This window comes from Takifugu rubripes, chromosome 16, assembly GCF_901000725.2.
Source record: "Takifugu rubripes chromosome 16, fTakRub1.2, whole genome shotgun sequence".
NCBI lineage: Eukaryota > Metazoa > Chordata > Actinopteri > Tetraodontiformes > Tetraodontidae > Takifugu > Takifugu rubripes.
Genome location: NC_042300.1, coordinates 12,203,471 through 12,227,151, shown reverse-complemented (window position 1 = coordinate 12,227,151; position 23,681 = coordinate 12,203,471). Strand labels below are relative to the sequence as shown.

Genomic DNA, 23,681 nt, shown 5'->3' with positions numbered 1-23,681 from the left:
TCGGACAGTTGAACCCATCGTGCGTAAACTGGTGCCGCTAACAGACAACATTCCCAAGCTAACTGGAATTGCAGTAAAAAGGCGTCGGGGAGCCGCGGCGCAGCGTCTGTTTAGCATTTCCAGCGGCGACAGCAGCATTCTCGAGCTTCTGAAGCTAAATTATTGTTTCCTCTCCTCTGCTAGCTTAAGAACACGTACGGGGTGAAATACGATGCTCAGATTAGCTAAAAGCTTCCCGTCCAACCATAAACCACCGAAACCGATGATTAAAGAGGACGTGACGTCTCCCAGATCGGCCGGATCTCCTTGCGTGTGGGTCAGTACGGTAGAATTTCCCGTTTCCCCTCCTCCATCGAGGCTAGCGCCAGAGCGCGGGATTTGGGGAAATGTACGATCCCGATAAGGTCGGGAGGAAACACGTAAGAGCCAGTGGAGGCAGGATGTCACGTTAATCCAGGTTTATGACCCGAGAGCCCCAGAGTCCGAGTACAGGAGCAGCAAGGTAGATAAGAAGTGATGGATTACTTAATCTACACAGAGCATTCGAAGATCCCTGATCAGGCTCCTCCTGAACTTCCATATTTGGAAGAAAATAATAAGAAATCCAAGTTAAACCTGAAGAACGGGAGGAGAAAATCTGGTTTAACACATTTTTACAGCTACAGGTGTGTTTTCTGTCAATAAACACAACATTTTAGCGTTGACAGTATTGGAAATGAACCGAAGCATTCCTGATCACCTGGGGGGGGTCGAGAGGGCCCCGCCTGGAGGTGGCGGAACCGGGCTGGAGCCCGACCGGCCCCGGGGGGGCAGGTTTTAGCCCCACCGGTGAGTGGCCTGCATTGAGATGGGGGGCTGGTAATCCATCTGTTGGGCTAACACACACACACACACACACACGCACACACACACTCAAACCCAACCTTCCAAGGTTGGTTCATTTCCTTTAAAACTGTCTAAAACAGGTTTGAACTGCAAAACTCAGCTCACGAAATCAGCGAATGAGTAGAAAAGGCAGGAAAAAAGCAGCGTTTCGGGTGTGGAACCCATTTTATTTCATTATCGTCTCAGTTCAGTTGAACCCAACACAGTAAGTGCACATGCAACGTCTCATATTTAAATACAGACGGCAGATTTGGACCAGCGGTCGTGGAGTTTCACATTTAGGTCATAAAAGAAAGAAAACTGGGACCGAACAGGATGAGGAGGAGCTCTGACCCGGAACGTCACAGCTGGCGGATTCTAAAGGTGCGTACCTGCATCCCACCCGTGACCACGTGTGTGCTACACCTGTGGTTCTGATCACCGGAGCCCTCAAAGCCCCGCCCCCCCCCCTCGCGGGTCGTTTCAGAACGCTACACACACCTTTAAAAACACGCTGAAACGTACACACCCGTGAAAACACAGAAGAAGAAAGGCGCCACGCACAGCGGCCGAGCCACGAGGGGGACGTTTCCACCACCCGGGTCACGCGGAGCGGCGGCCTCTCGTCGGGAGGCGCCGGAGCGATGGAGGTGGGCGTGTCCGGTTCTGATCCGGCGGCTGTGCTCACCTCACGTAGCGGCTTCCTGCGGGCGCACGGTCGACCCCCGTCGCCGCCCGCTCACGTGCGCTCTGCTATCTGAAGAGGATTTGATCAGTGGGGCACCGCTAGCTCCATTAGCCATTAGCTTAGCTTCACACAAAGACCACAAGCTGAACAGGAAGTGTTGTCGTGGCGACTACAGCCTCACATGACAGCTCCTGGAACCTGCCGCATGTGACTGTGCTGGGCAACGCGCAGGAACACAGGAACTTTCAGCAGGAACCTTTGAAGTTTTCCGGGCAGCGCCTTCCCAGGGTTCCGTGAAAACCGGTTCTGACTGGATCAGCAGGGTGCTGGTCAAACACCACCCAGCAACAACTGAAACATCAAAGGCAGACGGAGCCAAAAGAAATTCATTCCCACAGCTGCTCCGGCCAGAACTTTAACGACTGGCTCCGTCCTGCGGACGACAAAGGATCAAAGAAGATCAAAGCACGTTCCAAGAACTAAAAGAATGATGGATCCAAGCTCCGAGAATCGGTCCTTAGCATCACGCTTGCGCTACATGAGACGATGGGACGAAACTATTCAACTAAATCTGGACAGAACCAGGAAATGAGTGTTTAAAAACGCCACTTTTTCTTCAAATGCAACAAAGCGCAGCAGAACAAAGGCGACACAACCCGCTTAACCAGGAAAAGCCGACGAGTCGGAGCGAAGCTGCAGGTCGACCAGCGAGTCTCCGGCTGAATCCCGGAGTCTAACGTTGAAGGAGGAATGGAGGAGAAGAGTCAGCGTTGGTCAGAACAGGAAGTCTCGGAGCTCCTTTATCTCCCACTAAAGCAAAATCACTTAAAAAGCTTTTTTGTTTCCGGACTTCGAGGCTGGAATTGAAGTAAAGATTAGCAAAGGTTGGAAAAGACACTTCCTGTCTCGGAAGGTTGGATTCGGAGCTCTGGTGTGTTCGGAACCACCGGTGCGGCTCCGTAAATATGGCTTCATCGTCTGCATATATTCCCGGAGAGCCTGGAAAAAAGAGCTCACGCGGCTGAGGAACGTTACGGACAACATCTGATTGTCTGTGTCAAAGATCGGCTTCACTTCCTCCACCTGCTGGATCCGGCCGGACCGGCGCCGCTCCCAAACAGTAACAGACCCTCCCCGAGTTCACGGGAGCGAGCGGTCCGAGCCCACCAGCGCGCCTGGTCCGAAAACAGCATCAGAGTTGCATATTTAGGACGACGTTCCGGCTCCTTCCAGCCCTTCTGGAACGTAAAGAACAACAGCAGAAGGAATTCCGGGCGCCATCCGACCGGAAGGTTCCGCACTCAAAGAACTGCTGATGTCATCGAGGCTTTCAAAGTTTGGACCTGAGTTTTTGGTAAGTTGCAGCTGAGTTTTCCTGTTTTTGATTAGGATTGAGTGGCGGAGCGGGATGAGGAACGTCGTCACTGCGGCGCGTTGGGTCGACGGTCGGTGGGAAAAAAACACGTGGAACAGCAGAACCGACCACAACCTCCTGCACCCGTCGAGGCCTTAGAAGAAAAGGGCCCGCCCAGAAACTACCGTCACCATAGCAACAAATCGGAACCAATCCAAAGTTTCCAGCGGAGCGCCGCTTCCGGGTTTGTGCTCGTCTCGGATCTAGCGGCACGAATCGAGACAGGAGGGATCAAAGCATGAAAGCAGACGAGGAAGCAGCGAAGATGTGACATCACAGCTCTACATTCAGCTCCACGCCCCTGTTGGGAGAACGGTTCCGATTCCATACGTTCCGATTCCATACGGTTCCGATTCCATACGGTCCCGATTCCATACAGTTCCGATTCCATACAGTTCCGATTCCATACGGTTCCGATTCCATACGGTTCCCGTCCACTCTGAAGCCGACCGCCGAAAACACCACAAGAAAAATCAAGTTTGCTGGAAAACTGTGAAAACAAAAAGCTAAAAACACACTTCCGAGGGGGCCAAGTGGAAGATGACATGAAGGTTGATGCAGACATTTGGAACTGGGGGAAGAACATCCCATAATTACCACAAATCTCCTCCAAACAGCTGGAGCTTCGTGAAATCGGTGATATGCGGCCACGCCGACGAGATGGCACGAAAAACCGTAAATACTTAAATAAATAAATGCACGCGCGCACACACACACGCACGCGCGCGCACACACACACACACACACGCGCGCGCGCACACACACACACACATACACACACACACACACACACAGTTATGGCTGATCAGTTAATCAGGAACATCAAACCCAGAGAATTAAAAAAAAGATAAAAAGTTCCTGGTTTTCATAATGTACCAATATGCAAAAAGGCTTTAGAACATAAGAATGTGGAGCCGTGTGTGTGTGTGCGTGCGTGTGTGTGTGTGTGTGTGTGTGTGCATGTGAGTGTGTGTGTGTGTGCGTGTGAGTGAGGGCGGCGCTGGCCAGTGCTTGATCTCAGGAACAGGTGGCGCTGGGGGCGGAGCCTCGGCTACACGTTGGTGGAGATCTTGTACTTGGGCGCCATGTTGTTGTGGAACCAGATGAAGCTGAAGATGACGCCCATGGTTTTGGGTTTGCGCTCGTCGTAGGCGAAGGTCATGGCCTCGTGCAGCGGCACCTTCACCACCTCGATCAGCTCGCCCTCGCCCGGCTCGCCGCCGCCCGCGCCCACGCAGTTGTCGTCGGAGACCTCGGCGTAGAACATGGTCTGCTTGGAACCCGTGACCCCGACGCCTGACCTGTGGGGGGAGGGGCTTAGCATGGTCATTCTGGACGAGCGTTCCAACAAGGGCAACAGGGGGGTGATACGCCCTCATGATGGGGGCAGATACACCCTCATGGGGCAGATACACCCTCATGGGGGCAGATACGCCCTCATGGGGGCAGATACGCCCTCATGATGGGGGCAGATACGCCCTCATGGGGGCAGATACGCCCTCATGGGGGCAGATACGCCCTCATGATGGGGGCAGATACGCCCTCATGGGGCAGATACGCCCTCATGGGGGCAGATACACCCTCATGATGGGGGCAGATACGCCCTCATGGGGCAGATACGCCCTCATGGGGGCAGATACACCCTCATGATGGGGGCAGATACACCCTCATGATGGGGGCAGATACACCCTCATGATGGGGGCAGATACGCCCTCATGGGGGCAGATACACCCTCATGATGGGGGCAGATACACCCTCATGGGGCAGATACGCCCTCATGGGGGCAGATACACCCTCATGATGGGGGCAGATACACCCTCATGGGGCAGATACGCCCTCATGGGGGCAGATACACCCTCATGATGGGGGCAGATACACCCTCATGGGGCAGATACGCCCTCATGGGGGCAGATACGCCCTCATGGGGGCAGATACGCCCTCATGGGGGCAGATACGCCCTCATGGGGCAGATACACCCTCATGATGGGGGCAGATACGCCCTCATGGGGGCAGATACGCCCTCATGGGGGCAGATACACCCTCATGATGGGGGCAGATACACCCTCATGGGGCAGATACGCCCTCATGGGGGCAGATACAACCCTCATGATGGGGGCAGATACACCCTCATGGGGCAGATACGCCCTCATGGGGGCAGATACACCCTCATGATGGGGGCATATACACCCTCATGGGGCAGATACGCCCTCATGGGGGCAGATACACCCTCATGATGGGGGCAGATACACCCTCATGGGGCAGATACGCCCTCATGGGGGCAGATACGCCCTCATGGGGCAGAAGAGGAGCAATGAGCTGACCTGTAGGAGGTGATCCTCTTCAGCCTGGAGGCAGGAACGTCGTAGCCGCACTCCTCCAGCACCTCCTGCCGAGCGATCTCCTCCAGCGAGAGGTCCGGTTTGTCCACCAGCCCGGCGCACAGCTCGTAGGTGACCCCCATGGAGGCCGGGGGCTGGGAGGAGCCCCCGGCCCCCGACTGGCCTTCCGGAGGCTCCGGGCCGGCGGCCTCGGCGGCGCCCTCCTCAGGTGTGTTGGCCGGCTGCGCTTTGAGCCTCTCCCACTCGCTCATGTACACAGCTGCAGGTCAAGGAAGGAGCCAGAGGTTAACCTTAAACGACCTTTGAGGTCAAACCGTTCACTCCCGCTAACGATAATAATCGTTGGAATAATGGAGGATTTGACTTGTGGAAACCCAGATTCTCACTGGCGCTGCAGCACAAACACACTTCTAAACATTATTGTTGCGGGTCGACGCCCTGTTTCAAACACACAATCAGCCCGCCGACAGGCTGCTCCTGTCAGATAAAGCACATTTTCCCAATGGGAACGCCGAGGGGAAATAAATTTATCAATGCCCAGACTTCCTTGAATTTAGCGTCGACAGTCCCTGGTGACCCGTGACAAAGGGGGCGGGGCCACGCTGCGACGGGGCCTCTCGCAGCCTATTTCTGCGCCGCATTGTGATCAAGACCCAGAAGAATAAACAGAGATGGCGATGTGGGCGTGGCCGTGCACGCCGGGCGTGTCCGTGCACGCCGGCACGCAGGCGTTGGGGTTGAGGCGAAGACGTACCTGGGCGGAACTGCTTGACCAGGACAAAACAGTGGGAGGTGGTGTTGAAGAGCAGCACCGAGACACTGGAGAGGAAGAAAAGAGGGAAAACTGTGTGATCCATCCAAAAACCATCAGGAATAACGAGGCCAGGATGGCCGTTAATCCGAACGCCGTAATCTAGCTAACGAGGTGAAACATCTGGAATAACAGGACGCCGCCGACGTCTCGTGTTTTCCCAAAACCTGGAAGCCAAACGCAGCTTTGATTTTTCCTTCCCGTTTATTGACGCGTTCCCGTTGGCGGCCCGGCGCTGGGCGACCCCAGCAGAGACGGATCGCCTCTTAATCTCGCTTCCGATTTGTGGGAAATCTGATATTTCTGGTACCCAGTCGACACACCGAGCCGGTTCTGGGCCGTGCGGAGACGCGAGGCCTGAAGTCTGTTGGGAAAGCGGATGCATGACAGGCAGCAGGATGCCCTGCCCCGTCTTTCCCAGGGTGGGGGGGGGGGCCGGGACATTGATATTCCTTGTTTCTCATAATAGTGCCGGAGCTGATTTAGTGTCCTCGCAGCGCAGTTCCTTAAAGTGAAAGTTTGAAGTGGTTTATCAACTTCCAGGTAAAGAAAACGGGATAAAAAAGAATGGCGCGGATAATGACAGACTTGCAGGGGAATACTGTCACCGGAGCGCATAAATATGGATAAGATAACGGTGCACGTTTACGCCTAAAGTGGGACACGCCGGCCCGAGGCGGGGAAGTGTCCCCCGAGACGGGTCCCAGCCTTCCCGTGGCGTTCCACACCATTACTGCTGTCCTACAGCTTCCCAGTGGGAAAAAGAAATGGCTCTAATGGCTAAACCAAGACACTGGGAACGTTCTCACGCACCATTAAGCTTCCGGAGAGGAGAGGGAGCCGACGTACGAGGCCGCGGAGCTGGAACGCCAGCTGGAACACGCGGCCTCACCGCCACCTCGCCTGATGGGAATTTCCCTCCCAGTTGGCAGGAAGTGGTGGCGAACGGAGCGAGAGAGGAGTGAGGGGAGATTCAAGGTGGCCGGAGTTTCGCGGCGTGTGAGAACGCAGATTTCCAGATTGGTGACACGAGTTTCGGAGCGTTGGCGCCGGAATAAAGGCGGCGAGCCTCCGCGACAGCGTGCAGCGAGCGGGAGCCACGGTCGCCACCCCAACGTTCCTCGACCCCCGACGTTCCTCGACCCCCCTCCGGAGACAGGAAGTGACTCACCTGTCATGGGTTCGCATGAAGTCCCAGGACTTCTTTGTGCCATTCTGGAAGAAATCAACAAAGGGAGATGATTAAACATGATAATGACCTTAAAACAGGAGGTTTGACTCCTTAACACAGATCCTCTCTGACCACATCTGGAAGCGAAAGATCCCAGAGCGCCGCCGCCGCCGCCGCCGCCATGAGGCCGACGCTTAAAGAAAGACTCAACAATGGTGCTTTGTCTGAACGACTCATTGTCCCGCCGGCAGGTGGACGATGACACTGAGGTGGACCGCACCGGTCCCCAGTAATATAGCAGTCTCCAGACTGGAGGGGTTGTGGACGGGCGTCCTCTCCTCCTCTCCTCTCCTCTCCTCTCCTCTCCTCTCCTCTCCTCTCCTCCTCCTCCCCTCCTCTCCTCTCCCCTCCTCCTCCCCTCCTCTCCTCTCCTCTCCCCTCCTCTCCTCTCCCCTCCTCTCTCCTCTCCTCCCCCCCTCCCCTCCTCTCCTCCTCCTCCCCTCCCTCTCCTCTCCCCTCCTCCCCTCCCCTCTCCTCTCCCCTCCTCCCCTCCCCTCCCCTCCCCTCTCCTCTCCCCTCCTCTCCCCTCTTCTCTCCTCTCCTCTCCTCTCCTCTCCTCCTGGTCCCCTCCTCTTCTCTCCTCTCCTCTCCCCTCCTCTCCTCCCCTCTCCTCTCCTCTCCTCCCCTCCTTTCCTCTCCCCTCCTCTCCTCCTGGTCCCCTCCTCTCCTCTCCCCCCTCTTCTCTCCTCTCCTCTCCCCTCCTCTCCTCCTCTCCTCCCCTCCTCTCCTCCTCCCCTCCTCCTCTCCTCCCCTCCTCTCCTCCTCTCCTCCTCCTCTCCTCCTCTCCTCCTCTCCTCCTCTCCTCTCCTCCCACTATTGTTGCTGCTGCGTGACTGTTGCTCCGGTAACCAAACCTGCAGGTTTGTGGTTCTAAACCCAACAGAAAGATGAGCTCGTTTACGGCAGCGACGTAATAAACACGTAATAAACACTTCAGGGACGCGCAGGTAAACAAACACCTGTGAGGACGCAGCGACCCGCCGTGATGCTGTTTCCAGGTGATTAAATATCAGGCTGTCACCCGAGAGCAGGACAGAACAGGACCCAGAAACGTGTGTGTGTGTGTGTGTGTGTGTGTGTGTGTGTGTGTGTGTGTCCTGGTGAATAGTCCCAGTCTGTCCATCCTTTAGGTTTCGGGGGAAACGTGTTGCCGTCACCTGCTCGCAGCACCTCCACGACCAGGCACACGTGCTGTTCCCAGCAGGAAGCGCTCCCACCGGAGGGGGGGCCCTCGGGGGTCAAGTGTGCCCGGAGGCTGGTGCCCGTCACAAGCACCAGTTACGTCCTAAAGAACCCATAAGAGGATGCGGCGCCCCAAAGGCGCGGCGCACGCCGACACTCGCGCCGTCTCCGGCACCACACAGATGGTGGCGTTCCCCTCATTACTCAGGCCACTGCTGAGAGGGGGGGCGGAGCCAGCCGGAAAGGCCCGGGGGAGACGGGGACTCGTGGCCAACATGGATTACAAGAGAGAGATTAGCCCGTGGGGAGCGAGGGAAGGAAGCAGAAAAGGAGGGAGGGAAGGAAGGAGGGAGGGAAGGAGGGAGGGGGGGGGGGAGGGAGGGAAGGAGGGAGGGGGGGACACAGGACCTTGAAATGAACGTGGTCCCTGGGCACCAATAACAGGCTCCTGTGTGAGTGGCTGTTGTGGGGGGGTACGCTCTTGATCTTTGGGGTACTTAAAACCCAACCACCCCACACACACACACACACACACACACACACACACACACACACACACACACACACACACCTCCTGTGGCAGCTGCGGCTCAGGAGCAGGAAAAATCCCCCCCCCATCCTCAACAGTCTTTGAATCCCAACGTGGGCGCTCCAGTTTTCCGCCTTTATTTCAGGCTCTTTCTTCTGGACAAAGGCAGCGGGAATATCGCGCACACGTCACCGCCAAGAGACGCTGCACCTGCCCGAGCTGACGGAGCGCTAAATTATCGGCCTGCGCCGTCTCCCCCGGAGCCCACTCCGGTATCAAGGTCAGGCCGCCCCCCCCCATGAAGCGAGCGCCGAATTCTCCAATTAGGACAGAAAGGACGGGATTTATTAACACTCCAGCCAATTAAAGCCAGTTTAGTTCTGAAATCTACTAAAATCTAAACCGCAGACGTCTTTTGGTGCATTTAAAGGTCAGAATTCTTCCTCGGAACCACCTCAACGTCACCAAAAGTCCACTCTCGCTCGGTCCAGAACCACCTCCGGTGGATTCCCGCATTTGGGATCAATAAACAATTGAGACACGGACGGCAGCGAACGCACCGCGTCTGCATCAGCGCGGCTCCGTTTGAAAAGTTCTGACGGATACTTTCACCTCCAACAGTTGGATCCAGGATTAGGTTCTGCAGACAAACACCCCCCCGCCCCCCCCCGGACGGCACTGTACGTGCACTCGAACACACAAGGACCACTTTAGGGAAATTATCGGGCTGCAAATAACTCTGCAAGTGGGAACATTTGTATTCCCGTCTTCCTAATGGATCTCATATTCACTGGAGGAGCGGGGCCTCGGAAGTATAGCAAAACCAGTTCGAGATGAATAATTCAAACCAGGACGGTGAATAAATTGAAAGTAATTATGGTGCTGGCGGGAGTGATTCAACATAAGTAGGAGACAACAGAGAAAAGAGGAGTCAACGAGGCGCCATCACCTGCTTTGTTGGGGGAAACGAGCAAGACGGGACAAAAGCGCGGCGCCGTGACGCCGGAGAGCGCCGCTCCCGTCGGACATTATCTACCTGTGAAGTGCAGCAACACCAGCAGGTGGGCGGGTGAGCAGGGGCAGAGAGGAGAAAAGGTCTGGGGGAAGAGATGGGGCAGCTCAGGCTTGAAAGAAAGCCTTTGTGGGGAGTCCCTCAACACACACACACACACACACACACACACACACACACACACACACACACACACACACACACACACACACACACACACACACACACACACACACGGGTGAGGTCCCTTCTCTCCATAGGAGGGCCTGAAGTGAACATCCCAGATGCATAAGTGCTTTAATTTTCAATACTATCTGCAGGTTGATGGGAAAAAACTCCAACTTGGACAGAATGAGAGCACGTACGCACACGTACGTGCACGTACGTTTCCCTGTTTACTTACTGAAACAATGTATGAATCAGGGGCAAGACAAATAACGACACCTATTTCAGGTACAACCATAAAAGTGGGATTCACCTCCAGAGTGAAAGTTAAACAAGAATCAGAGGATCCGAATGAATCTGGCTGATTTAAAAAGTGCTGATTTCTGGTGTTTTTGGATCATGTGTGGTTCTACAGGTGCTACAGAGAAGCCCACCATCGGTGCACATGCTAGCACTGTCAAAAGGCACCTCTGTCGCGGAACAATGTTAAAACGCATCATACTAATGTCATGCATGTGATGGTGAACGTGACGCTGGGTCCACGGAGCCCTCTGCAGCAGCCTGCTGCCAGTGTAGCATGCTAGCTAACAGCCGTCCTGGTCCGGGTCAGCACCGGCGCAACTGCCGGAACATCGATGCAAAACCCAGTAAATTCTCGGGGTGAAGCCTGAGCCAGGTGCTGTAAAAACAGGCCGAAGTTCGGCGAAGCTTCACTGTTTGTTAGCATCATTTTCGCTGCAGAGTGGACGAGCTAACGTTAGCCTGCAGCCTCCCACAGCTCCGCTCACGAGACACAGACTCACCTGGCTGTAATGCACCCTGAACGGTTTGAGGTAGTTGGACTCTGTACAAGGACCGACCTCAATGTTATTAATCTCTTCCATAATTCACAGTAGTTGTCTTAGTGGTTGAAGGATGGTTTATCTCCCAGCGCACCGACAGCGATGGAAGGTCTACGGAAGCCCAGAGAGGACATGAGACCCAGGCGGTAACAGTGTGAGTTTCGTTACGGTTTACATCTAATATATAAAATAAACTAATCTGCAGGTCAACATTGGACTGTAAAGCCATAAAGGACAATATGAACTTCCGAAGATATGAGGGACAAGACCAAGTCGACCGGAAATAAATAGAATTTAACTTACTTTTGCTGGAAATTGACTTTTCCTTCTTTATGCCTGTCTTGAATAAAAAAAAATAAAAGATTTTATATTTATGCAGCACAGTTGCTGAAAAATAGCCCACTATAGGCAATGTTTAGGCTTTAGTAATTAGTGTGCATCTGTTATTGTCGTTATGCTGTAACGCTGCTCGGTGCTGCGCCTCTCTGCACAGGTGATGCAGATGTTGCTAAGCTACATTGATCCATGTGGAACTGCAGCTATAAACCACAAAGATGATGAATGGCTGAGCTGGAAAACTTTGGAACTCCTCTAACTGATTTGGAGCTAATGGAATCTGGACTGGAGGTGTCCTGCTGCTGGACACAGCTTTACAGAAGACTGAGGTGACCTGGGTGACCTGCTGCATGCTAACAGGAACGCTCCTGTTAGCATGCAGCAGGTCACCTGTTAGCATGCAGCAGGTCACCTGTTAGCATGCAGCAGGTCACCCAGGTCGAACACGTCCAGGTCAACCCAGGATCAGCAGAGTTCATCATCCTCGCCGTGCTGAGTAATGAATAAGAAATGGGTGTGGGAGCTCTTGATCAACAAGGCAGCCTTGAAGGGTGAGGCAGCATGATGTCACCCCCCCCCCCCCCCCCCCACACACACACACACACACACACACACACACACTTCAACAGCAGCCTTATAATGGAAAACAATCTCCACAGCTCCAATCTCGACGGGGCTGACTTCCTCCAGAAAATGAGCCCCAGTCCGCCGCCCACAACACAAGGACAGGACGCAGAACTCTCAGCCAACTGATTTACATCTAAATAAATACGGCCTAGACCAAACAATGTGCAGCCCCCCCCCCATCACCCCCCCATCACCCCCCCAACACGTCCCATTTATGTGACCTGCTCAAGCCAAGCTGCAGGGAATGATAAGATGGAGGGAGGACGGTGAAGGAACGTCAAGATAGATAGATAGATAGATAGATAGATAGATAGATAGATAGATAGATAGATAGATAGATAGATAGATAGATAGATAGATAGATAGATAGATAGATAGATGGATGGGTGGATGCTGAGTTCTGATTGGCCGGCCCAGTCAGGTGGACCAGGAAGCTCCTCTGGTAAACGCTGGTGTTCCACCTGGTTTGTTTGTTCTCCTCCAGTTCTTTCTTGCCTGTTCTCCGCTGGGCTCGCCGCTCCGCCTCTGCCAGCTTTTTCCTGTGTTTGTTTCCTCTCCGCGGGTTTTCATCCCCGTTTCCTGACCTCGGCCCGGGCCCGGTTTTCCTCCCGTCCCGGCAGAACCTTCTTTCAGGCTTTCTTGCCTGTTCTTTTGCTGTAAATCCTAATAAAGCGTTAAAAAGGCTTCATTCTGCCTCCGTTGTTGCTGAGTTGGACACTTAAATTCTTTACAGCCGTTTAACAGCAGTGGAGACACCAACATCACCCCCCCCCCACCCCCCCCGCTGGGTCCCTTCATCCCTCCGTCCGCTCACATCATGGGTCAAAGGTGACCGCTTCCTCGGGAATTGTGGGACTTTCTCTGTTTTCCAGGGATCTATGCTTAGCTCCGTATCAGCTGGGGTCAAGCAGGGATTTGGGCAGAATGCACTCACCCCTGCTAGAGGGTTGGTGGGGGGGGGGGGGGGGGGGGGAGACGGCCGGTGGCCACACGTCGGCCCGTCTGGGCCTCCTGCCGCCACTTGTCTTGTCTGAGAGGCGTCTGTAGGGGCGCGCACGTGTTGGCGTTATGTGTCAGAAGCGTACCTGATAATAGGGACCCGCGGCTGAGCGGGGGGGGGCTGAGGTGTCCATGATGTGAAGAGCTCTTCTCCTCCAGTTCTGCCTCCACGTGATAACGGAAGCTTTCAGGCTCTCGCCCCCCCACCCCCCCCATACAACCCCCCCTGGTCAGAACTCCAAAAATGGGTCCCAGGTACCCGTTTGTCTTCTCCGGTTCCCCGTGAAGCTGAGACGGCGTCCAGGCAGGAAGTTGTGAGAAGAGCTGGACTCGCGGAGCTGGAAGACGCGTGGGGACGGACCGGACAGGTCGGACCAGAGCTCCGGACCGGACAGGTGACGGAGGAAGCAGCAAAATGGGTCCGTCTGAGGCCTAGTTCCTCTCCGAGCAGGATCATCCTCCCCTAAAGTGGGTCGGGAACATTCGAAGAGCACAACAACCAGTTGGAGGAGAATCTTGGTCTCCACGATTCCAAGATCTCAAGCTAGTGGAGCATCTGTGGACGTGATCCGGGGAGGCCCACCTTCACCCACAGCCCACCTTCAGGGGTCCAGTGGAGTCCACGTTCCGACAGCTCAGGCCTGTTGTGGGACTAAAACCAACACGATATTCGTGCAAATTAGCATTAGCACAGCCACGAATGTTGACTCCCCCGTGTCTCCCTGCTAACGACATGTAAATGTCCCCTTAAATATTGAAAGCAAAAATGTCTTGATGTTTCTCGGTTCTTACTGCGACCATTGAAGGTGGATCCTTGGGGACAGCTGCTGCTCTCCAGGCCCCCTGCAGGGAGGGGGGGGGGGGGTATTTTAACAAGCCAGACTCACTATTGTCTTTTCCCCCAGAATGACCGAAGAATGTGAACTCCTCAGGTCACATATCGTCTGTATTTGTATTAGTGTGTGTGTGTGTGTGTGTGTGTGTGTGTGTGTGTGTGTGGAGGGGGAGGTGCTGACCGGGGGAGGGGTGGGCTGTCCGTGGTCGTTGCCCTGTCATTCACATCTCCGTGGGAGCACATGCCGTCAGAGCTAATTACCTGCCTGGAAGGACCAATTAAGACGGCCTCAAATGTCCCCGAATGAGAAGCATCACAACTGTGAGGGGGGGAGGAAGGGGGGAGGGGAGGAAGGGGGGGCGTGTGAGGTCGACACAGGACAGGGGACAGTTTGTCTCGTCAGCGGCGTCTCGTCCTTTTTCAGGCTCATGGTGACTGCGGGAAGCCTTTGGATATTTAAAAAAAGATCTAAATTGCATTTGTGGCGGTTGTTACACGTCCAAGCGTCCTCAGATGCGTCTCTAGCTAGCACGTCTGGCAGGGCTCCACCCTCTGAAAGGAACGCCGCTGGCGTCAAGGCCGCTCTGGTGGCAGCGGAGGACACGTCAGGGTCAATAAGACTGCTGCCGGATCCACGGTAAACAGATTCGAAGCACGCCGGACGAGGACAAACGCTTAAATGCCAATAAAGAGTTCCGTCCATCCCTCCGGTGGACGGCGTTTTTGCACCTGTCAGCAGGAACGGCGGCTTGAATGGCTGGAAATGACGTTAGCGGGCAGGACGCCGTCAGGCGCCAAGCTACATTGAGCATAAACCTGTTAGTGGATGTGACAAATATACCCAACAACTGTTTGTTGCTTGGTGACTGAAATGGGGGGAAAAGGTCTCTCGCCTGAGGACAATGGAGGAAAAAACCCTTCTGTAGATCAACTACAATGAAATTGAGTCGACCCCTGGGTCACAGGAGGTCACGGGACCCAAACTTAACCTCGGTCTGAGCACCCAGCGTGTCCTCTGTGGGACTAGATGTCAGTCAGCAGGCGCTGGCGTCCCCCGACGGCTCACTCAAGGTTGACGGTTTGGAAGGTCACCTTTGACCCCTGTCACTCGGGGCCTCAGGTTCGCCCCGGCGTCCTCCCACCGTCACCAAAGGTCTCCGTCCGTTTGACCTTTCCTGTAACCTCTGCCCCCCCCCAGAGAAACAGAAACGTTTGAGACCGAAGGGTCTGCACACCGTCGGGGTTTAAAGATGCAACCGGGTTAAAGATGAAAGGACTAGTTAAAGTTGACTCCTTTTATTGCTCCCACAGGTTGAACGCAGTGACGGACAAAGTGCACGGAGACGTGTCCCTTTTGATGACCTGAATATTCACACGAACACGCGCAGACACACCTATACATCCACACCGATCTCACACCTGCCGGAACCCGTTTCCCCACTTTAGCAGATTAGTCCGCGGTCGCCACCTGCAGGCGCCCCCGGGAACTGCGGGTGAAACGGGAACCATCCCATTCTTCTAAAACAGGATTTTCCATCCATCCGAGCTCGGCCGTGACTTCTGAACCATTTCAGACTCATGTAGAATGTGACAAACACCTTGGACTGAAGGCCAAAAACCTGATAAATAATGAACTGAGAAGAAGGGAGGAGCCATATCTAATTATTTTATTGCAAAACGAGGGTACAAGCACATTAGATTTGGTTATTTTACATCCATATTGTACAAAACCAAATGTCTCAGCGGAGCAGATTCTCAAACATTTTCTTGACGGTCTTTGTCAGGAGGTTCTTGCCTGGACTCAAAGAAGCCACCACTTGTTCCACCTGCTGGAGCCTGAAGGTGCAGACGAACGTCAAGCAGCAGCGTCAAAGCCACACGAGCGTTTTAGAGTGAGGGAGGGAGTCGCACTTACGTTGTGTCTCCAATCATGTTCTCGAAGCTGTGAACGCGCAGGACGTAATGGTGGCCGCTCAGAGCGACGGAGAAGATCACCTCGAACTTTGCAAACTTCCTCAGGCTGCTGAAGACGATGTGGATCCTAGAGGGGGGGAGAACCTGGTCATTCTACCCTGATCAAACTGGTCGTTCAGTGGTCTGCATGGAGCGTGCGTCCTTACAGGGTGTCCACGCAGCCGATGTGGAGGATCTCCAGCCGTAGACCCCCCCACGTCCTCAGCAGACGCAGCTCCTCCCCCAGCAGGCGACAGTGTCCCACCACCAGGCTGACGTCATGCAGCAGCTGCGCTCCACAAGCACAAAACTCTGGACTTCAGTCCAACCGGACTCGGGACGGTTATAACGGAATAGAAGCGCGCCACCCCCACCTTTGGAACATGTCCGCCTGTTGGATACTTCTTCACCCAGTCAGGTTCCGCCTGGACGTACTGGGAGAGCAGTTGGTGAACGATGCGGGCGTGGTCCTGGGACTTCTCCTCTGTACCACAACAGGAGGAAAACCAAACATTAAATACCAAGCACGACGGCCCTCAGCGGTCAAGAAATGCACCAGAGCTCACGAAGATAACAAATGGTTTCACCCCTAATCAAGGATGATAAAGCCCCTCCGCTACGTTTGCGCCGTCTAGTGGCGACTCGCGGTCACTGCACGTCTCCGTCATTAATAACGAGGGTTAAACATTAAAAGAGGCTCTAATAACTTGATTTTTAGAGTTTCCTAACCATCGAAGTGATGTTGGAACACAATGTGTGAAATTCTCTTCTCTGGTTCGGTGTCAGCAGCTGGTCCTGAAACAAACCCAAAGATGTTTATGAGGAGAATGAAACCCATCACATAATAACCATTTGGCATCCCTGTATGTTGGAGAGCTCCAGGGACCCAAACCCACCGCTGGAGCTGTGGTAGCTCAGCTGCAGTTGGAAGGTGTTGTAGAGGAAGCTGAAGACTGGGCCGCTGTCGCTGCTGCCTCCGACCCTCCACTCGCTCATCCTGGGGCGACGCAGGGACAGAGGTGACCATTACGACGGGAACCTCCCATGGAGGCGGCGACGCCTCGCTGCCAGGACACCAGCAGCTCTAAACTTACGTGTGCAGTGCTGCAACGTGGTCCTGCAGGTTCTGCGAGTCGGCGTTCAGCCTCTTCAGGTTTTTGGAGTTCTGCGTCATCTGAACTTCCAGGTCAGAGATTTGCCTGAATCGGAACAAAGGGAAAAGTTCCCTAAAACATTCCAGGACAGAAGAATCGATGATGATGATGATGAAGGCCCACCTGTTATTATCCGTCAGAGCTTCGGTGACTTTGTCCATTTCTGGTTGCGAGAAGAATCAACAAGTTAGTTGAAAAGGGAAAAGACGAAGAAACGAGCGCTGGAAGCTTCACCCACCCTGCTGTAGACATCTCAAGCTGGGCGACTCTTCACAGCCTTTCTCTACAACTCGAGCAAGTTCTGAAAAGAAAACGGGCGTTTCACATGCAGCTCCGGTTGCCGCGGCAACGCTCCCTCCTAAACACAGCCCCCTGGTTCCGGCTGTCCCGGGGAGTTCTCTCCACGTACCTGCCTCTAACCCACCGATACAACCATCCAGGCTCCGGATCATCTCGTCTGCTTTCTGGATTGTGTCCCTCAGGCTCCGCTCTTCCGCCTGAAGACACAGAAAGGTCCATTAGCTTCCCTGCGGCGGTGCAGCCGGCGCCGCCACGGCCAGCAGGCGGCTCGTACCTGTTGAGCCTGCAGGAGGTGCGAGTACAAGGCCTCCTTCATCTGATGGGAGTGAACTTTGCTCGTTTTTCTGAAGATGTTGTTTCTCTCCTTCAGTTTGGCGCCGAAGGATTTGAGCTGCGACCACAAATACGTTCCCGACAGGTGAATTAGCCACAGGGCGGTAAGGCGGGCGGAAAAACTGACCGCTACACACCTCTTTCTCCGTGTAACCACTCATCTCTTCCCACAGAGTTCTGTTAACCATCCTCAGAGGCTTGTCCAGGTCCTGCATTCGCTCCTTCAACCTGAGAAAATGGGAACACAGGATTTATTTCCCCCGTGGTTGAAGGCTCAGAGCAACGGCTGCTGCCGACACGTACCGCGCCACCTGGTGGGTCAGGTTCTGGACGTCCGTCTCATACACCTTGTGTTTAGGATGGTGGACGTGTCTGTCTCTCAGGGAATCCAGAAGAGTGCGTTCAGTGTCGGACAGAAGCTGCAAACAACAAGGAGACGTCAGGTCTTCGCCTCCTCCCACGCGTTTCTTCAAGGGTCACTTACGCGTTCGGGGAGGACGCTTTGCCGAGGAGTGTGGATGACAAAGTCGATGTTAAAGAGTTTGAAGAACTCCAACACCGTGATGGTGCCGTCGTCGAACTTCTGCAACGAAAAGAGAACAGTGTTGGCATGAGGCGGAGTCCAAGATGCTTCCTGTCACTCCTGGTTCTGGAGAACGCGCTGAAATACCCTCTGGATGTCGCTGGCGTAGTCCTCAAGCTGGGATTCAAAAAGACTCTGTTTGAAGGCTGGAGAGAGAGTAGCAGCAGGTTTGGAAATGATGACGGCAGGAAAATCATCCCTGCGTTTCTATGGAAACGCTGCACAACCTACTGGACTCGAATGTGGCTTCACATCGGATGGTGGCCGTGTGGCTGCTGCTGGACTCGTCGGTGGTCTGGGTCATCACGGCTGGGCCAGAAGTGACGCTACTGTCACAGTCTCCAAGACGAGGCTGTGAGTCCTGAGCGAGGACACAGAAGACACGCAGAAAATGAGGCGACGCTGCTGCCGAACCACGAAAATAGCCTGAAGTGTCCTACCGTAGGAAAGGCCGCTGCTGCCTCGCCAGGAGCCTTCAGCCTCTTCTCATCCTCCACGTCGCCGTCGTTGGCTGGGAAACGGCTCTTGTTGCCGCGGGCAGCAGAGACGAGGTCATCGTCAAACACGTTATCCTCTAAAGGTCCGTCCACGCCGAAACTCTTGGGAGGGCTCGATTTTACTCTGGCCTGACTTGGACTTTTCGTGTCCAACGGCTCCGATACGTCGTCGCAGCTGTCGAGCTCTTCATCGTTAATGTCGCTCACATCGGCGTCAAAGTTCCTCATCTGACTGGGAACGCTGGCGGCGAGCGCCTTTGTGGGCTCTCCCGCCGGAGCGGCCGCGCCATCGCTGGCTTTGGTTCTCTGGGGAAGTTTGGCCTTAAAGCCCCCCGTGGAGAGTCTGGACATCAGCTGCTTGGTCTGCAGCTTGAAAGGAGTTTCAGCAGCAGTCTGGGTCGGTCCCACGTCGTTTTGATCCCCGTCAGCATCTTCCTGGTGCACCAGAGCTGCTCCACATCCAGGCGGCGCTGCAGGATCGGGATCCATTTCCTCCTGGTGCTTTCTGCCCCCTTCCTGTTCCTGCTGGGTCGAAGGTGCCTGGCAGGTCTCCGTGGCGACCGCGTCGGGAGCTGCACTTATCATGTGGCTCAAACGCCGGATTTTTGTATGAAGATCTGCAAAACTCATTCGCCTGGATTTCCGTGAAGGCTCTCCGTCAGTGGCGCCATCGGGCTTGGGTGAGGTTTGCTTTCTTGGCCCACTTTTGTCCTTATTCCCTGTGAGACGTGCATCAGAAACCAGATGATGACTTGTTATGTCCTCACAGGTCGACTTTGTTCCACAAGAGTTAACAGACGCACGCTGAGGTGGTCGGTCTGGACTCCGGTTACGATCCGTCTGAGCTTCAGTCGGAGCCACTTCGAGACCCACAGCTGGACAATCCAACACAGTTTGATGTACTGGTGAGACCAGACATCCTTGAGCTTCCTCTTCTGTATCAACAGACATGTTCTGGGGCCCCAACTGGTCTAGAAAACCTCGTTCCTCGACAGTGTCGTTAGACACAACCGGAGCAGGACTCCTCTCATCTTCTCTCCGTTTCAGAGACGCAGCAGATTCCACATTTCCCTCAGATAACTGGGCCTCCTCTCTCTGAAGAGCTGAATCCTTTCCTGAAGGGACGTCAGTGTCTACAGCGCGGCGCGGAGCCACGCCCACTGAAGCGCCGATGTCAGCCGTGTGACTGCTCGTCACCTCCACGTCGGCGCCTGCGCTGATCCGAACGGTCCCCTCGTCCAAGGCAGGTGGGGGATGCTGATTCTGAGCAGGCTGGGGGTCCACGCAGGTGGAGATGTTTCCAGCGAGACCCTGCGTCTCATCCATGGCTGCATCAAACGTCTCCGTCTCCTCACCAGGACGCGCACAGAGCGACCTTTGCTGAGCGTAGACGTTCAAATCACTCGCTATTTTCACGGTGTGACTTTTCGTCACGTCCATCGCCGCGTCACCGTCTGTGAACCTCACCGTTTTCTCCCCAAACATGGGTATGAAGTCATTATTATGGTCTGGCTGGCGGGTGAAGCCAGCGTCGATGCTTACAGTGTAACTCCGGGTCTCATCCATGGCCACCTCAGACGTAGGAGAAGTCAGTGCCCCCCCCCCGGGAGATGCACGCTGCCCGTTGTGTTGGGGGTGGAAGGCTACAGCACTGATGATCTTCACCGTGTGACTCTGCGTCACGTCCAGGGCGGCTTCATCTGCACCGAACCTCACGGTCTTCTCTCCAAAAGCAGGTAAAGAGCCCATGTTTGGTTGACAATGACGCCCCAAACCACTGATGATGTTGACGGTGTGGCTCTGCGTCACATCCATAAATGCTTCCGTCACCGTTTTGTCCTGAAGGCGACGATCAAATAATTGGTCAAAACGACTTATTTCCAATCAATCAGGTAATCAAAGGTGGATGCTCACCGTGGTCCCTTCCCCGCCAGTCTTTGAGGTTTCCGTTCCTGGGTGAAAATCATAAATTAAAAAGCCGACAGTTGGTATTAAGACTTTTTAAAGGTTCATACCTTTACAGTTTGGTAAACCCAGGACGCCGTCGTTCTCCGGTCGGCCACTTTCAGCGTGCACGTTGTGTGTGACGATGTTCATAGTGTGACTTTGTGTCACGTCCATGCATGCGTCATCTGCAGAAAACCTCACGGTTTGGTCTCTGCGGCCATCGTCAGCATCAGGTCTGCTCTGCTGGGGGTGCAATCATTCGTTTTACATTAAGATAACGACCTTCGAGAGCAGACAGAGGAATCAAAGCTGAGTCCAAATGACTGCGTGGCGTTACGTTTGCAGACACCCCTCCGAAATGAAACGATTTCCACACCCACCTCAGGGCCCTGCTCCTTTGGTTTTGTTTTAGAAAGACCTGCGAGGAAGTCTTTGAATCCTCGATCCAACCCACTGACCGACGCTCCCGGAAGGCTCCGAGGGTCCCGTAGGTGCTCCCCAGATGAGCACTTTTCCTGATTTGCAATGTTGACTGTGTGACTCTGCGTCATGTCCATGAACTCATCAGCAGCTGAAAACATCACGGTTCTATCAAGAGTCCCCTGCAACACAGGACGTCCACACACACGCCACTTTAGGGTTAGGGCTCCCATTGTCAACGTGGCTTGAAAGGCCTCTTAAACCTGCAGTTTAATGGCAGCACGGCCATAGATGCTGCATGTTTTGAGGGAGCCTGCATTGGACGTGCTGAATGTAAACCAGATGTTCCCTGAGTTTTTATCTTTGTGCAGTTTTAGCCTTTAATAATTGGCAGCACAGTGCAAAAGAATAATAAAACTTACTGTGTCTCTTTGGTGAGAAGGATTCTTCACCTTATCTACATTTGAAAAATAAACAAATCAACTTAAAACACATTCAAACTTCCTGAATTTAACCCAACTTTACAATAAAAGACGGATGTCTCCCGTTTGGGTTCTACCTAGCCCATAGAACCTTTAGTACCTCTGGCTGGGAACGATGCTGCTGTTCCGCCGCTCTGCTGCTGCTTCAGCTGAGATGAACTGCAGTCATCATCAGCAAAGGCGTGAACGGCTTCGGTCATCACACTTCCATAGCGGGATGAATCCCTCTTCCTGGATGCATTTAAAGACCCCTCCCTGACTGATTGTGGAGCTTGGTTTTCTTTATCCACCCCAGTTATTCGTGGTTCCTCTGAGGCTACGCTCGCCTCAGCATCTGTGCGGGGGGGACCATTAGATTTAAAAAGACCTGCAAGAAAGTTTTCAAACCCAGGATCCAGACTAGGAACCTTAGAGCATATACTTCGAATGTCCGACATTGGATCAGCACTTCTACTAGTAGGAAGTGGTTTTGATCCAAAGATGCTCTCGTTGGTTTTAGGAGTGACACCCATGGCTCCACTATCAGCGTGGAACAACAGGTTCATGTCTTTGGGAGGGAAAGCGTCGCAGCCCTGAGGGGACGCGTCTGTTAAACGATCTGCATTCCTGGAGATGTCGATGGTTTGACTGCGAGTCATGTCCATGAAGGCATCTTCTGCGGAAAACATCACTGTTTTTTCCCCAAAGGCATCTTCAGTGTGAAAATTGACCTGCGGAGAACGGCTTCCCGTTAAAATGTGTCATTTAATCGTCATTAAAAAGCATCACTATAGGAACCAGAAAACCAAATTACTTCTATGTTTGATACGGTTCATGTGAAATTGGCCAGTTACTTTAAACTCACCTTGTCCCTTTTTTGAGGAGCGTGTAGAGGAGCATTCAACAGAGTTTCCATTCCTGGGGTTAAGGACTGTTTTAGTGGTATTTCTTTTATATAACCATAAATAAGTCCACGTGGTTGAGCACTTTCATCCCTACCTGTAATCTGTTGGATCTCATCTTCAGTGATCTGAACTCTGAAGAAAATCATTTAGAGACGTAAACGGAGAGATCACAGATACGCACAAAATAACGAGTTTGCAAAGATACGACCAGCTTACCTGTGTTGAGTTGCTGGTGCTATTGTGGACGAGCACGGGTCGGGAATAAAATGAATTAAAATCAAGTCATTTTTATCAAAATTAAAGCAACTGCACATCTCACGTACTTACTTGTTATTAAATCATGTAAAGGACTTCGAACAGGAGAGGCTTGTTTGCCTTCACTGCAATAGTAAACAGCTGGTTAGTTTAAAACGTTAGTGCAACATTAGACCTGAGGTTGGTCTCAAACATCTTACTTTGAGAATAGTAGAACATTGTTAGCCGGGGCAAAACTGACTCGTCTCGAATTCCTTTTTTCCACCGGTTTGGGACACTCCACCTATGAGAAAATAGCTATTATTTGCACATTTTGGTAATTATGCATTACAGTGTCATTCTCATTTTAAAAGAGAAGAAAAACAACATTAATGTGCAATGTTTCCGTAGTACAATTACCAGATTTTCTTGGTGTTCTGCAGCAGGATAGCCGACGGATTTCCTCGGTGCTTTTAAGATCTGAAAACGAAAGACAGTGTAGAATATGATCCAGGGTACAGCTTTAACTATTTCTATAGACACTCCATACATGTTGTGACACTTACTGAAGAAATACGGCGCCTTGACAGGCCACAGTTTTCACTACAGCAAAAGGCAAAGACCAATATTATACATGTAACCAGGTTCAGTACTATGTAAAATTTAAAATACAGCTTTTACTTACTCATTCCTGGCTGGTTCCAGAGGGTCCATTTTCAACTTAAATGCATGAATTAAATGTATGTCAAAACTTCCGCAGAATATATTACATTTACAGAGCTTCAACGGATTTGCACGAAGGTGAGCTCGTTTAAGATGTGATAATAACCCTGACAAAAATAAGATCAGTGCAAGTATTTGCGTATCCGATATTTTGGTTATTTGTACTAGTTCACTGTAAATAGGTCTAGCTAAAGAATACGTTTGAAACGATGTTGGGTCGGAACCAACATGCACAACAAAACACAGAAAAATAGGCTGTGCTAGCTTTAACGAGCTTCGACGCTAACGTCTTCACTT

General features: G+C 53.2%; 2 protein-coding genes across 3 annotated transcripts; both read right to left on the bottom strand.

Annotated features, from left to right (window-relative positions):
- Positions 1 to 1,029: 1,029 nt before the first annotated feature.
- nudt14 (nudix (nucleoside diphosphate linked moiety X)-type motif 14) lies at positions 1,030 to 11,216 on the bottom strand. Its single transcript, XM_029849788.1, has 5 exons — positions 11,039 to 11,216; positions 7,288 to 7,331; positions 6,060 to 6,124; positions 5,288 to 5,564; positions 1,030 to 4,267 (listed from the first exon to the last, which is right to left on the bottom strand). Exons 1-5 carry the CDS (start codon positions 11,117 to 11,119, stop codon positions 4,018 to 4,020), a joined length of 717 nt encoding a protein of 238 aa, XP_029705648.1. The 5' UTR covers positions 11,120 to 11,216; the 3' UTR covers positions 1,030 to 4,017.
- A 4,308-nt stretch (positions 11,217 to 15,524) lies between these two features.
- knl1 (kinetochore scaffold 1) lies at positions 15,525 to 23,674 on the bottom strand. Of its 2 annotated transcripts, none has more exons than XM_029849761.1 (30): positions 23,347 to 23,674; positions 23,228 to 23,264; positions 23,082 to 23,141; positions 22,883 to 22,965; positions 22,755 to 22,807; positions 22,644 to 22,662; positions 22,522 to 22,559; positions 22,388 to 22,440; positions 21,644 to 22,253; positions 21,484 to 21,518; positions 21,022 to 21,243; positions 20,710 to 20,884; positions 20,609 to 20,646; positions 18,638 to 20,533; positions 18,429 to 18,558; positions 18,285 to 18,343; positions 18,099 to 18,197; positions 17,918 to 18,033; positions 17,752 to 17,842; positions 17,556 to 17,672; positions 17,391 to 17,478; positions 17,220 to 17,282; positions 17,105 to 17,144; positions 16,922 to 17,026; positions 16,724 to 16,824; positions 16,557 to 16,622; positions 16,202 to 16,311; positions 15,995 to 16,116; positions 15,790 to 15,915; positions 15,525 to 15,710 (listed from the first exon to the last, which is right to left on the bottom strand). In XM_029849761.1, the coding sequence occupies exons 1-30, from the start codon at positions 23,373 to 23,375 to the stop codon at positions 15,614 to 15,616; spliced, it is 4,878 nt and encodes a 1,625-aa protein (XP_029705621.1). In that variant the 5' UTR covers positions 23,376 to 23,674; the 3' UTR covers positions 15,525 to 15,613. The 2 variants fall into 2 exon arrangements, with proteins under 2 accessions (XP_029705621.1, XP_011610578.2); XM_011612276.2 differs by having other exon boundaries at positions 20,710 to 20,881; positions 23,347 to 23,673.
- Positions 23,675 to 23,681: the final 7 nt, after the last annotated feature.

Coding starts and splice junctions, on each gene's coding strand:
- nudt14 (XM_029849788.1), bottom strand. CDS start 11,119: ATGGAAGAGATTAATAACATTGAGGTCGGTCCTTGTACAGAGTCCAAC. Junction 5,565..6,059: donor GGTCAAGCAGTTCCGCCCAG/GTACGTCTTCGC, acceptor CTTGACCTGCAG/CTGTGTACATGAGCGAGTGG. Junction 4,268..5,287: donor AAGAGGATCACCTCCTACAG/GTCAGCTCATTG, acceptor CTCCCCCCACAG/GTCAGGCGTCGGGGTCACGG.
- knl1 (XM_029849761.1), bottom strand. CDS start 23,375: ATGGACCCTCTGGAACCAGCCAGGAATGA. Junction 22,808..22,882: donor AATGTTCTACTATTCTCAAA/GTAAGATGTTTG, acceptor TTACTATTGCAG/TGAAGGCAAACAAGCCTCTC. Junction 21,519..21,643: donor AGCATCGTTCCCAGCCAGAG/GTACTAAAGGTT, acceptor TTTCAAATGTAG/ATAAGGTGAAGAATCCTTCT.